The following is a 12,711-nucleotide window of genomic DNA, read 5'->3' as shown; positions in this document are numbered from 1 at the left end:
CAAACATCAGACAGGCAGTGAGTTGGATAAATTCTGTTATTGTTAATAGAACACTAAATGCAAATATAAACAAAACAATTCAGGGAGTGCAAAAAAACTTAAACAAATATTGTTTTAATCACTCGGGCAAGAGGTCCGTTTTTTATTGCAATTCTTTTTTTTATTGTTCATGGCTATGAATCACCAACGCGATTCTAATGCTAATCAAATAAACCAACTGTTTGTTGATTTGCCGGAAAGTGGAGATGAGGTAGAAGTTTGTCACACAATATGCTTCTGGCTAGAGGAGGGTTTACAGTGCTATCTAAAAAATGGCTTAATTGACAAAAAATGCTCTTAGTCACCCAAAAAATTCTTTAAAAAATACATTTCTCTATACCCTCCACCATATAATGCAGGGTATAATAAGTTTGACTCCTTGAAATAAATAATCATTTTAGACGCCATCAAGTATATACTGAAGAACCTTATATATGAAATTTTATGACGATTGGTTCACGAGATATACTCGGGTCAACCGAGATATACTTGTTTCCATAAAAATTTAACTTGGGCTCATTTATTTAAACAAATATTTAAAAAAATCCGTTTTTAATCAGCGTTTAAAATATATTAAATATTAAAATATTTGAAAAAAAATTTAGTTTTATTTAAAAAAAATAATTTGAAACTTTCTGTTTTATTTAAAAAATATTTTTAAAACATTTAGTTTTATTTAAAAAAGTATTTTGAAACATTTGGTTTTATTTAAAAAATATTTTTAAAACAATTAGTTTTATTTAAAAAATATTTTTTAAACATTTAGTTTTATTTTAAAAATATTTTTAAAACATTTAGTTTTATTAAAAAAATATTTTTAAAACATTTAGTTTTATTACAAAATATTTTTAAAACATTTAGTTTTATTAAAAAAATATTTTTAAAACATTAAAAAATCCTTTTAGAACATATATTTAAACAAATACTTTTATAGAATATATTTAAAAAAATCTTTTTTTAAAAATTTAGTTTTATTTAAAAAATATTTTTAAAACAATTATTTAAAAAATATTTTTAAAACATTTATTTAAAAATATTTTTAAAACATTTATTTTAAAAAATCTTTTTTTTTTAATTCACGTTAATGATTTTTTTTTTAAATCCACGTTAATTAGAAAAATATTTTTTAAATATCCACGTTAATGAAACAAATATTTTTAAAAAATACAGTTTATAAAAAAAATATTTTTAAAAAATACAGATTATGAAAAAAATATTTTTGAAAAATCCACGTTAATGACAAAAATTTTTTTTAAAAATCCACGTTAACGAACCAAATATTTAAAAAAAAAAATCCATGTAAATGATCCACGTTAATTAAAAAATATTTTTGAAAAATCCGCGTTAATTAAAAGAATATTTTTCAAAAATTCACGTTAATGAAACAAATATTTTTAAAAAATACACGTTATGAAAAAAATGTATTCTTGCAAAATCCACGTTAATGACAAAATTTTTTTTTTTAAAAAATCCACGTTAATGACAAAACAATTTTTAAAAAAATCCACGTTAACGAAAAAATATTTTTAAAAAATCGGCGTTAACGAAAAAAATATTTTTAAAAAATCCACGTTAACGAAACAAATATTTTTTAAAAAATCCAGGTTAATGGCGTTAATGAAAAAATATTTCTTAAAAATCCACGTTAATGAAAAAAATATTTTTTAAAAATCCACGTTAACGAAAAAAAAATATTTTTTAAAAAAATTCTTTTTGAAAAATCCGAGTTAATTAAAAAATATTTTTGAAAAATCTACGTTAATGAAAAGCAAAAATATTTTTGAAAAATCTACGTTAAAGCAAAAATATTTTTGAAAAATCCACGTTAAATAAAAAAATATTTTTGAAAAATCCACGTTAATTAAAAAAAATCTTTTTGAAAAATCCGGGTTAATTAAAAAATATTTTTGAAAAATCCAAGTTAATGAAAAAATCTATTTTTAAAAAACCACGTTAATTAAAAAAAATATTTTTGAAAAATCCGCGTTAATTACAAAAATATTTTTGAAAAATTCACGTTAATGAAAAAATCTTTTTTTAAAAATCAACGTTAATGAAAAAATTATTTTTGAAAAATCCACGTTAATGAAAAAATCTTTTTTAAAAATCCACGTTAATGAAAAAAATCTTTTTTATACCCTCAGCCTTTAGGCTATGAAGGGTATATACACTTTCATACGGGCAAAATGTGCCTCATCGAAATAATGGTTTTAGACCCCAAGTATATTTGGACGAAATGTGTTTCAGACAATTTGGAGTCGATTGAGCAATGTCCGTCCGTCTGTCTGTCTGGCTGGCTGGAGCGCACGATAACTCTCGAAGGGATGAACCGATTCGGTTCAAATTTTGGCTTTCGTAATATTTTGTCCAAACTTAGTTTAAGTTCGAAGATGAGCTATATCGGTCCACTCCTTCCGGTACCTCCCCCACAAAAGTTCGAAAATGTTCGGAAAATTTGTACGCACGATAACTCTTGAAGGGTGTAACCGATTTGGTCCATACTTTGCCCATCGTGGAGCGTGTACCAGACTTAGATCAGGTTTTAATATGGACTCAATCGGTCCACTCCGTCGGGTACCTCCCACACAAAATTTTGGAAAAGTTCAGTTTAGGAACATCTTTCGAATCGCTTTGATTTTTGATTTAGCAACTTGTATTCACTGCCCTCCATACGACGGTATAAGTTTCATCAGGGGCAAGTCCATACTTCCTGAGAAAATAGCCTGAAAGTTGCAAAAAACCCCTATGACACCGTGTGAGGAGGTTGGAGGGCAAAATAACTCTCGAACAGGTCTGCCGATTCGGTCCAAAGTTTGGCCTTAGTAATATTTTGTCCAAACATAGTTTAAGTTCGAAGATAAGCCATATCGGTCCACGCCATCAGGTACCTCCCCCACAAAAGTTCAAAAATGTTCGGAAAAATTGTGCGTACGATAACTCTTGAAGAGAGTGGCCGAATTGGTCCATACTTTACACATCCTAATATATCTACCAGATATAGATCAAGTTCAAATATGGACTAAATTTGTCCACTCCATCCGGTACCTCCCACTCAAAATTTCGGATACATGTTCACTTTAAGACCTGCTTTCGAATCACTTTGATTTTTGTTGAAGCAACTTGCATTGCTGCCTCAATTGCGATGGTAAAAGTTGTTTCAGGGGCAAGTTCATACTTCTTGAGCAAACATCCCTGAAGTTCTAAAAAACCCCTATGGTACTATATGTAGTGGCTGGAGATCCATTCTTTTTAGTATCTCCTCCGCAAAACTTTTGATATTAAATCCTAATAAACATTTTTGTCGGTTCAAACGCACAATAGTTTTAAAACTACCTAAATACATACGTATTTTGGTAAAAAATTGTTTCAATATACACAGGCTGAGGGTATATCTCTGTCGGCAAAGCCGACTGATACTTTTTTACTTGTTAAAAATACACGTTAAGAAACAATCTTTTTTAAAAATCTTACTTACTTAGCTGGCCCATTACAGAACATTTGTTCTATAGGCCGAACTAAGAAAAGATCTCCACTTCTCTCTATTTGTTGCTTCACACTCTGGAATACCTCGCCTTTTCATCTCTTCATCCACTTGTTTGTGCCATCTATTCCTTGGCCAGCCAATTCTGCGTGCACCGCCAAGCGGTTCGTATTTATACGCCTTTTTAGCGGGTGCATCTTCGCCCATTCTTATGATATGACCTAGCCAACGCAATCGCTGCACCTCGATACGTTTATCTATACTGATGTCGTTGTATAGCAGATACAGCTCGTGGTTCATGCGACGTCGATATTCACCGTCAACGCAGATTGGTCCGTAGATCTTTCGAAGAATTTTTCTCACAAACACAACAAGCACTGCCTTGTCTGCTTGTGCAAGTACCCAGGCTTCGGAACCATACATCAGCACGGGTGGTATCAGTGTTTTGTAGAGCGTTATTTTTGTTTGACGAGATGTGGCTTTGTTTTTAAACTGCTTACTTAAACCAAAGTAGCATCTGTTGGCCAATACAATTCTTCTTTTTATTTCACAACTGATGTCGTTTGTTGTGTTTACGGAGGTGCCGAGGTAGACGAAGTCTTTTACTACCTCAATATTATAGGAACCAACTTCCACAGGTGGTCCGAGCTCAATGGACGCATTGGGCATCGACACCATCAACTTGGTCTTCTCACCGTTTACCGTCAGACCCACTTTAGCAGATTCTCCTTCGACCTTCATAAAGGTATCGGTAACTTTTTTTACTGATCGTCCCATGATGTCTATATAATCAGCATAAGCAAGTAACATGTGACTATTGGTGTAGATAGTGCCACTTCTTTTGACGTTTGCCTCTCGTATAACCTTTTCCAGCAGGATGTTAAAGAGATCACACGAAAGGCTGTCTCCTTGTCTGAAACCTCTTTTGGTACAAAATTCTTCGGAGAGGTTCTTTCCAATTTTAACTGAGGACCTAGTATCAGTTAAAGTCATCTTACGAAGCCGGATGAGCTTTGCGGGGATACCAAATTCAGACATTGCATGGAATACCTTTGATCGGAGGGGACTGTCGAATGCTGCTTTATAATCGACAAAAAGGTGATATGTGTCGATCTGCATCTCTTGGGTCTTCTCCAGGATTTTCCGCAGGGTAAATATCTGGTCAATGGTGGACTTGCCAGGTCTAAAGCCACATTGGTATGGTCCGATTATCTCGTTGACCATAGGCTTTAGTCGTTCGCACAATATCCCTGACACGATCTTGTAGGCAATAGGGAGAAGACTTATGCCCCTATAGTTGGAACATACAGTATTATCCCCTTTCTTGTGGACGGGACTCAGGATGCTCAGGTTCCTATCGTCGGGTACGCGTTCTTCCTGCCAGATGGTGCTAACTAGCTGATGCATACACCTTATCAGCGCGTCGCCTCCGGTTTTAAACAGCTCGGCTGGTAAGTCATCGGCTCCTGCTGCTTTATTATTCTTCAGCTGGTTGATTGCTGTTTTTACCTCATCTTGGCCGGGCGGTATACATTCTATACCATCTTCTGGGATTAGATCTGTGGTATCATCGTCTTCGCTACTATTGGATACCAGCAGATTGGAGAAATGTTACTTCCACATCCTGAGCACGCTATCTGTATCTGTTACCAGATTACCTTGCTGGTCTCTACAGGAGGATGTGCCTGTACCAAAGCCATCTGTTTGGTGTTTCACTCTTTGGTAGAATTTTCGGACTTCATTCTGGCTCCTATACATCTCGATTTTTTCACACTCCCGCTTTTCCATTTCTCTCTTTTTCTTGAGGAAAAGACGTTTCTCTTCTCTCATTTTCTCCCGATATATCTCGTGCCCTACACGTTGCTACTGATTGTAAAGTAGCTCTATATGCCACATTTTTCTCTTCGGTAGCAGCACGACACTCCTGGTCATACCATGAATTCCTTTGTGGAGGTCTCTGGTATCCAAGTATGGATTTTGCGGCTGTTTGCATGAAGTGGGCAATATTTTACCATTGTGCTGATATGTTATCGGGATGAGGAGTGCTTTGATTAAGCAATTGGGCTAGTTGAGTGGAATATGCTGTGGCTATCTGTTGTGTTTGCAGCCTATCGATGTCCAACTTCCGCGTTCTATCTGTTCGTGATTTATTTGCAACGTTTAGACGGCTACGTACCTTTGCTGCAACAAGGTAGTGGTCCGAATCAATGTTTGCGCCTCGGAACGATCGTACATCCAACACGCTCGATGAATGTCTTCCATCTATCACAACATGATCAATTTGATTACTTGTTCTTTGATCTGGAGACAGCCAGGTGACCTTATGAATATCGATATGCTTAAATCTGGTACTGCTAACTACCATGTTTCTTGCAGCTGCAAAGTCTATCAGTCTCATACCATTGTCAGATGTTTCACTGTGGAGACTGAATTTCCCGACTGTTGGGCCAAAGATATTCTCCTTTCCAATTTTGGCATTAAAATCGCCTAGAATGATTTTAATGTCATGGGCAGGGCAACGGTCATATGTTTCTTCTAAGCGCTCGTAAAATATATCTTTGGTCTGTTCGTCCTTTTCTTCAGTGGGAGCATGAGGGCAAATAAAGCTGATGTTGAAGAATTTTGCTTTTATTCGAATTGCAGCAAGTCTTTCATTCACTGGGGTGAAACTGGATACCAGGTGTTTTAGTCTCCGACTAACTACAAATCCGCAACCAAACCCATGCTTTACGTCGTGGCAGCTATAATACAGTTCGTCACCTTTAGGTATTGTTGTGACACCTTTCCCAATCCAACGTATTTCCTGTATGGCAGTAATATCGGCCTTGTACTTTTCAGGTACATCTGCCAATGCGTGAACTGCACCTTCTCTATAAAGATTGCGAACATTCCAGGTGCAGATTCGCAGATCATGGTCCTTAAAACGTTTGCGGGGGTCGTCAACTTTTGAGGGATTTGTTTTTCTTTTCATTGGTTTTTTCATAGTAGGCAGCTTTTTCTAGGGGAGAGTTACTAACCCTGCGCCCAAACCCAAACTTTTAACGTTCTTATGGGTGAACGCGCGGCACATTTTAGCTCACTACCTTTAACGGGTGTTAAAGGCAACTACCCCAGGTGACACCACGAGGAGGTCAGTGTCCACTTGGGATGAAAGAGGGACCAAGATAAATCCTGGACTTTGCCATGTTAAAGCCGGTCAGGACCGTTGCTGGGTATATTCCATCCCCTACGTCACCCTTTAAAAAAATCCACGTTAATTAATAAAACATATTTTTAAAAATATTCACGTTATTTAAAAAACATATTTTTAAAAAAATCCACGTTAATTAAAAAAACATATTTTAAAAAAATCCACGTTATTGAAAAAAATCTTTAAAATAACCACGTTAATAAAAAACACATATTTTTGAAAAAATCCACGTTAATTAAAAAAACATATTTTTAAAAAAATCCACGTTAATGAAAAAAATATTTCTAAAAATGAAAATAATATTTTTAAGAAATCCACGTTAATGAAATAAATATTTTTAAAAAATCCAGGTTATGAAAACAAATATTTTTTAAAAATCCACGTTAATGAAAGTAATATTTTGAAGCAATCTACGTTAATGAAAAAAATGTTTTTGAAAAATCCATGTTAATGAACAAAAAAATTATTTCTTAAAAATCCATGTTAATAAAATAAAATATAAATAATAAAATACTATTTTTAAAAAATCCACGTTATTGAAAACAAATTTCTTTACAAAGTCCACGCTAAGAAAAAATATTTTTAAGAAACCCACGTTAATAAAAAATTAATAAATCCACGTATTTTTTAAAAATCTACGTTAATAAAAAAATATATTAAAAAATTATTGAAAAAGAAATATTTTTAAAAAATCCGCGTTAATGAAAAAAATATTTTCAGAAAATTTTATAATAATTAAAAAATCCGCGAAAATGGTAAAAAAGATTTTCATAAAATGCACATTAATGAAAAAAATATTTTTGAAACATTTTTAAAAAAATCCACTCTTATTAAAAAAATAGATTAAAATTGCCGTTTATTGAAAATCCATGTTTATTGACAAAAAAATATTTTTTTAAAATCAACGTTTATTGAAAAATATAGATTTTTTTAAACTATTTTAAAGAAAAATTTTTTTCTTAAAAAATCTTTTTTTTAAATCCATGTTTATTAAAGAATATTTTTAAATAAACCAAAGTCAAAGTTTATTGGAAAAATTTTTTAATCGAAGCTTATTGGAATTTTTTTAATCCAAACTTATTGAAAAAAATTATGTTTTTATATTTTTGTTATTTAAAAATTTTTTATGTAACAATATGTTATTGTTTTTTCTCGAGGACGATCGAAATATCGGTAAAATAAAGTGATACACTAAAACCAACTACAAATTGTTGTTTTTATGTTTTGCACGACCTCAAACCAAAACTCAAAGAATAAAAAATTATATTTTAAAAATTAAAATATAAAAATATTGAAAAAAAATTTTAATTTCACGTATTTTAGAAAAAATATTTGTTTAAATTTGTTGAACAAAATATGTTTTAAATAAACGTTATTGAATCTTTCAATTCGTATTTTCCAAGGTTTTTTTTTTAAAAACCAAGTTTATTGAAATAACTATTTTTAATCTATATTTTAAATATTTTTTAAAAATTTTTTTATTTATTTAAAAAAATATTTTAAAATGGTCCACGTTTATTGGAGAAAATATGCTTAAAAGATCCATGTTTATTGGAAAAAATATTTCTTTAAATCCAAGTTTATTGAACAAAATAAATATTTTTTAAATACACGTTAATGAAAAAATATTTTTTTAATTCATATTTTCGAATTTTTTAAAAATCCACGTTTGTTGAAATAACTATTACTTTTACATCTACATATATTTTTTTTAATTTTAATTTAATTTTTTTTATTTATTTACAAATATTTTTAAGTGATCCACGTTTATTTGAGAAAATATTTTTAAAAGGTCCATGTTTATTGGAAAAAATATATTTTAAATTCAGGTTTATTAAAAAAAATTTAACAAAATTTGCGTTTATTTAAAAAAATATTCTTTAAAAAATACACGTATATTTAAAAAAATATTCTTTAAAAATCCACGTATATTGCTATGATGCCCCATGAAAATATTCTTAAAAAAATCCACCTTTTTCGGTCCGCGATTGCTGTTTTGAAAAATGCCTTTGAAACGACTTCAGTTTTACAAATATTTCCTTCGAAATTAAAAAAAAAAATTATACAGTTTTTTATTACCTTCCTTTTGATGTGTAATAAAAATTCCATTACGTCATTTCAATATTTTTTGTTGAATAAATATGATGAAACGTTTAACGATTGTTTTTTAATTTGTATTTTTGGTTGATTTTCGCACGTTTTTGAGTGTTAGTTTTACAAACGTAATAACATTGTTGGTTTGTCTGTCTGTCCTCATTGATGTACCACCAATGAATTTATAATCGAAATGAAGTTTTTTAATTTTTTTTAATCGATTTGAAATAAATTTAATTTTTTATGGTTTTCATTATTATTGCAACAACAACAATGTTGTTTATTTTGATTTTTTTCGTGAGGTTCTCTATATAAAGTTGTTGTATTTGTAATTTTTATTTTGTCAATTATTGTTGTTCTTGTTGTTTTTGTTTTGCTGGTACAATAAAAATGATAAAATTCCATGGATTGTTCATGTTGTAGCGGTGAGAGCAGAATGTGTGTGGTATATGGGTGGTTATGCATCCCAATGTCTACCCCAGCCCAGGCATACAACTTATCTCTCATTACAACAACATGTGTGATAAGAAAATGTGATGTGAATTTTTATTAATTAAAAAGATAATTAATAATAAGAGTAGTTAGAATGCTTTTAGAGGATAATAATTTCAGGATGAAATACATCAATGAGAGACTTATAGTACGTTTATATATAACCGGATTTAACAAACCCACTGGGTTTCAAATGCCAATTCCATTGCATATATTTCAAATAAATCCTCATAAAGAAGGTTAACCCTGCAAAATGCTATAATATAAACATGGCCTTAGGTCAGTTTTTGAAACCAAACTTCTGTTTTTTGAAAAATTAATTTTTTAATCAAACAAAAATTTTCACATTAACGGGAGTTTGTTAACTAATTCGATCGAATTTGGTTTCGAATCGTCTTAGAGCAACAGGAATTAATATCAAAATTCCTGTTTACGTTTAATTTTATTCTTATTTATTTTTATTTAATTATTTCAATTTTTATTAATATATATTTTTCTCTTGCTTCTTATTTTTCTAGGACCAATGTCTTGGAACAGGAGATGCGTAACCCCTATAGTATTTGCAATGTCGACTGCCTGCTAGACACTGTGACGGCTTTGGTGAACGATTGCGATCATGAGTCATTGAAACGCCTGAAAAATATAGAACAGTATGCAGCAAAATGTAAGTAAACGGCAGACGTTTGGAATTCGTCTTATCAGTTTAATTGAGAATGGCAAAAAAACGGAAAACAATTATCTGTCAACTAGAAATTGTTTATACTACCCCCCTGGTCGGCGGTAGTGAGATAAGCTTTTAAAAGTAGGTAACACAATGTAACAAGTTTTTTTTTAATTAAAAAGAAAATAATTTCTTAAAGAATATCCATTCCCGAACTTAGATCTGATTTGTCGCCGTAGCTAACGTTCTTCAGCTGCGACAGATGGAGGGTGTATTTCCAAGTTCGCATTAACACGAAAGTTGTTTAAGGAATTAGCGACGGCATATTTTCGAATGTGATAGTCTTGCTGATCTACGGTTTCTCTCTTGTAACGTTGGACCTCTCTCAAGATAATCCACCATATGGTTGTTAGGATAGTTTAGGTTGAAAAACAGGGTGATATACTTAAGCCAGAGTAAGCCTGTTGTGCGCTCCTATTTCGGAAGTCTAAAGGAGGATTTTTTTTTGGTTAATTTATTAAAAATAAATTTGTCAGTTTATAAATTCTGTACCATTGACGTAATCTCTTAAGTTTTTGAAATCGCTTGCCCTAATTTGGCTGAGTTCTTGTATTGTGTTATTTTCCAGAAATTGATATCTTAGCTTCGCGAAGGCTGGGCAATGACAGAGGCAGTGTTCCAACGTTTCGTCGTCCTCTCCGCATGCTCTGTATTCACTGCACAACCAATTTTGTGCAGGTGCGCTTGTAGTAGCCCTAGGTGTCCCGTAAGGATGCCTGTCTGTCTACTAATGTCTGTTTTACTCATTAAAAGTAGTTACTTTGTTTTAGCCTCGTCGTCCCCTATAGGATTTTTGTGTTTTTTCCTTCCTATTCAGTATAGCAGAGGGATATATGGGCATTTTTTGCCCATACCTTTAACTCTATACGTGCCGCTTTTAAAGGCTTAGCCGTATCTAGGCTTATCATACTTTGGCGTGCCTTGCCAAGGAGTTAGCTATCTCTAATCCCCGCATGTCCTGGTACACATATACATAATGTTAACCGAACCATGGTGGGTGTAGTCGTTGATTGACTTTTTACACTGCAAGACAGTTTTTGATTTCACCGTCTTGCTTTAATTGTTGCTTTACTGGCCGTTAGGATGTTGGCAGTGATTGGCTTTGTGTTAGCTTTAAACCAGTTCAGACACTCTGTAATCGCTCGGATTTCGGACTGGAGGATCGTATTATGATCCGGCAGTCGAAGGGATTTCCTCGTTTCTTGGTCTTCAATATAGAGACCCAACACCTTAACTTAAGCAGCACGTTCGTTGCAGTTTTTGCATTACTTTCACGTTGCATTTCTTGTCCATAGCTGTCTACCAAACCATAGAAGCATAAGTTAGAATCGGTCTAATTACGCTTCTATACAACCAGTGTGTCATCCTAGGATTGAAACCCCATTTTGGGACTATGGCCCTCCTACAGTTTGACCAACATCTATGGGCTTCCTGAATGTGGTCTTTCCATTTAAGTTTCTTGTCCAGAATTATTCCCAGGTACTTGACTGTTGGAGAAATTTTTATATTCTTATCTAGGAAAGTGGGTTCTTCGTAAGCTTCTATTTTCGTTTTCCTAGTGAAAAGACATAGTTCTCTTTTTCCGGGTTAACATTTAAGCCTCTCGGTCTAGCCCAGTTGTAAGCTATTTTTAGAGCCGTTTCCGCCCTTCTACAGAGCATATATGGATTCTTTCCCCTAAGAAGTATTATAACGTCGTCGTGCATAGCAGACGGGTTCAAATCCCTCGTCGGTTAAGGTCCTTAATAGACTATTTATGGTGGTGACCCCATAGGAGAGGTGATAGTATCCCCCCCTGTGGCGTCCCCTGGCCAACTTTGTTTCTTTTTGTTACGTCTTGTAGCGCGCAACTTATGCATCTATTCCTTAGCATATGGTTTATCCAGTGCCTCAAGGCCCGGTCTACCTGAAACTCGTCTAAGGAGTGGATTAGTGTTTCGGTGCTGACGTTGTTGAAAGCGCCTTCGATGTCGATGCATACTGCGAGTGTATACAACATCTTCTCGAAAGTTCTCCCTATATGGTGTACTACCTCATGTAATGCGGTTTCTACTGATCTACCTTTTACATATGCGTGTTGTTTGAATTTGAGCTTATCGTAGGAAATGTTACTCTTTATCATTGTGTTGACCGTCCGTTCCATTGTCTTGAGTAAGACTGAAGTTAAACTTATCGGGCGATAAGCTTTTGGTATTGCCTCTTGGCAGGCTATTGGAGTATACGCAAACTTTAAGTAAGCGTTGAAAGTCTGGACGAAATGTAGTCCACTTCCCTTTGAAGTAAGGCTGGGAAGATCTTGTCTGGTTCTGCTGCTTTGTATGGTGAGAAGGTCATTATTGCTTCTTTAATCATCAAGTTGTCGATTTTTGGTGCTTCTTCTGATGTATAAGCTATTTCCATCGGTGACACTGTGTGTGCCGTTGTACTCGACGGGAAGTGCGTTCTCATCAGAAGGCTTAGAGTTTCCTCGGTTGTTTCCATCTTTATACCCGTTTCATCAACCATAAGCTCGCTGCTGTAAATTTTTATTGGTCCACCTGACCTTTTTTCGGTGGCCTGCTGGTGTTCCTTGGGTATTTTGCCGGACCCTCTACTGGTATCGATCACCGCATAGCACCTCTTGTCCCTGTAGTTTTTCCAAGTTACCTTGGCGTAAGTATATGCCGGCTCCGTACCAGTCTCTGGTGCCAACTT

The 12,711-nt window shown here is 33.4% G+C and overlaps 1 protein-coding gene across 33 annotated transcripts in view; it reads left to right on the top strand.

Moving 5' to 3' along the window:
• Nucleotides 1–12,711, top strand: part of Rok (Rho associated coiled-coil containing protein kinase) — a 138,320-nt gene that overhangs the window by 74,092 nt on the left and 51,517 nt on the right. For all 33 annotated transcript variants that reach the window (XM_073977395.1, XM_073977393.1, XM_073977392.1 and 30 more), the window contains one exon: nucleotides 9,815–9,960. In XM_073977395.1, the coding sequence (XP_073833496.1) occupies nucleotides 9,815–9,960 (146 nt within the window). The remainder of the gene's footprint in view (nucleotides 1–9,814; nucleotides 9,961–12,711) is intronic.

This window comes from Musca autumnalis, unplaced genomic scaffold (genome assembly GCF_047663935.1).
Source record: "Musca autumnalis isolate F117 unplaced genomic scaffold, ASM4766393v1 scaffold_3, whole genome shotgun sequence".
Classification (NCBI taxonomy): Eukaryota; Metazoa; Arthropoda; class Insecta; order Diptera; family Muscidae; genus Musca; species Musca autumnalis.
The sequence above is the reverse complement of the archived record's forward strand: the minus strand, read 5'-3'. Positions and strand labels throughout refer to the sequence as shown.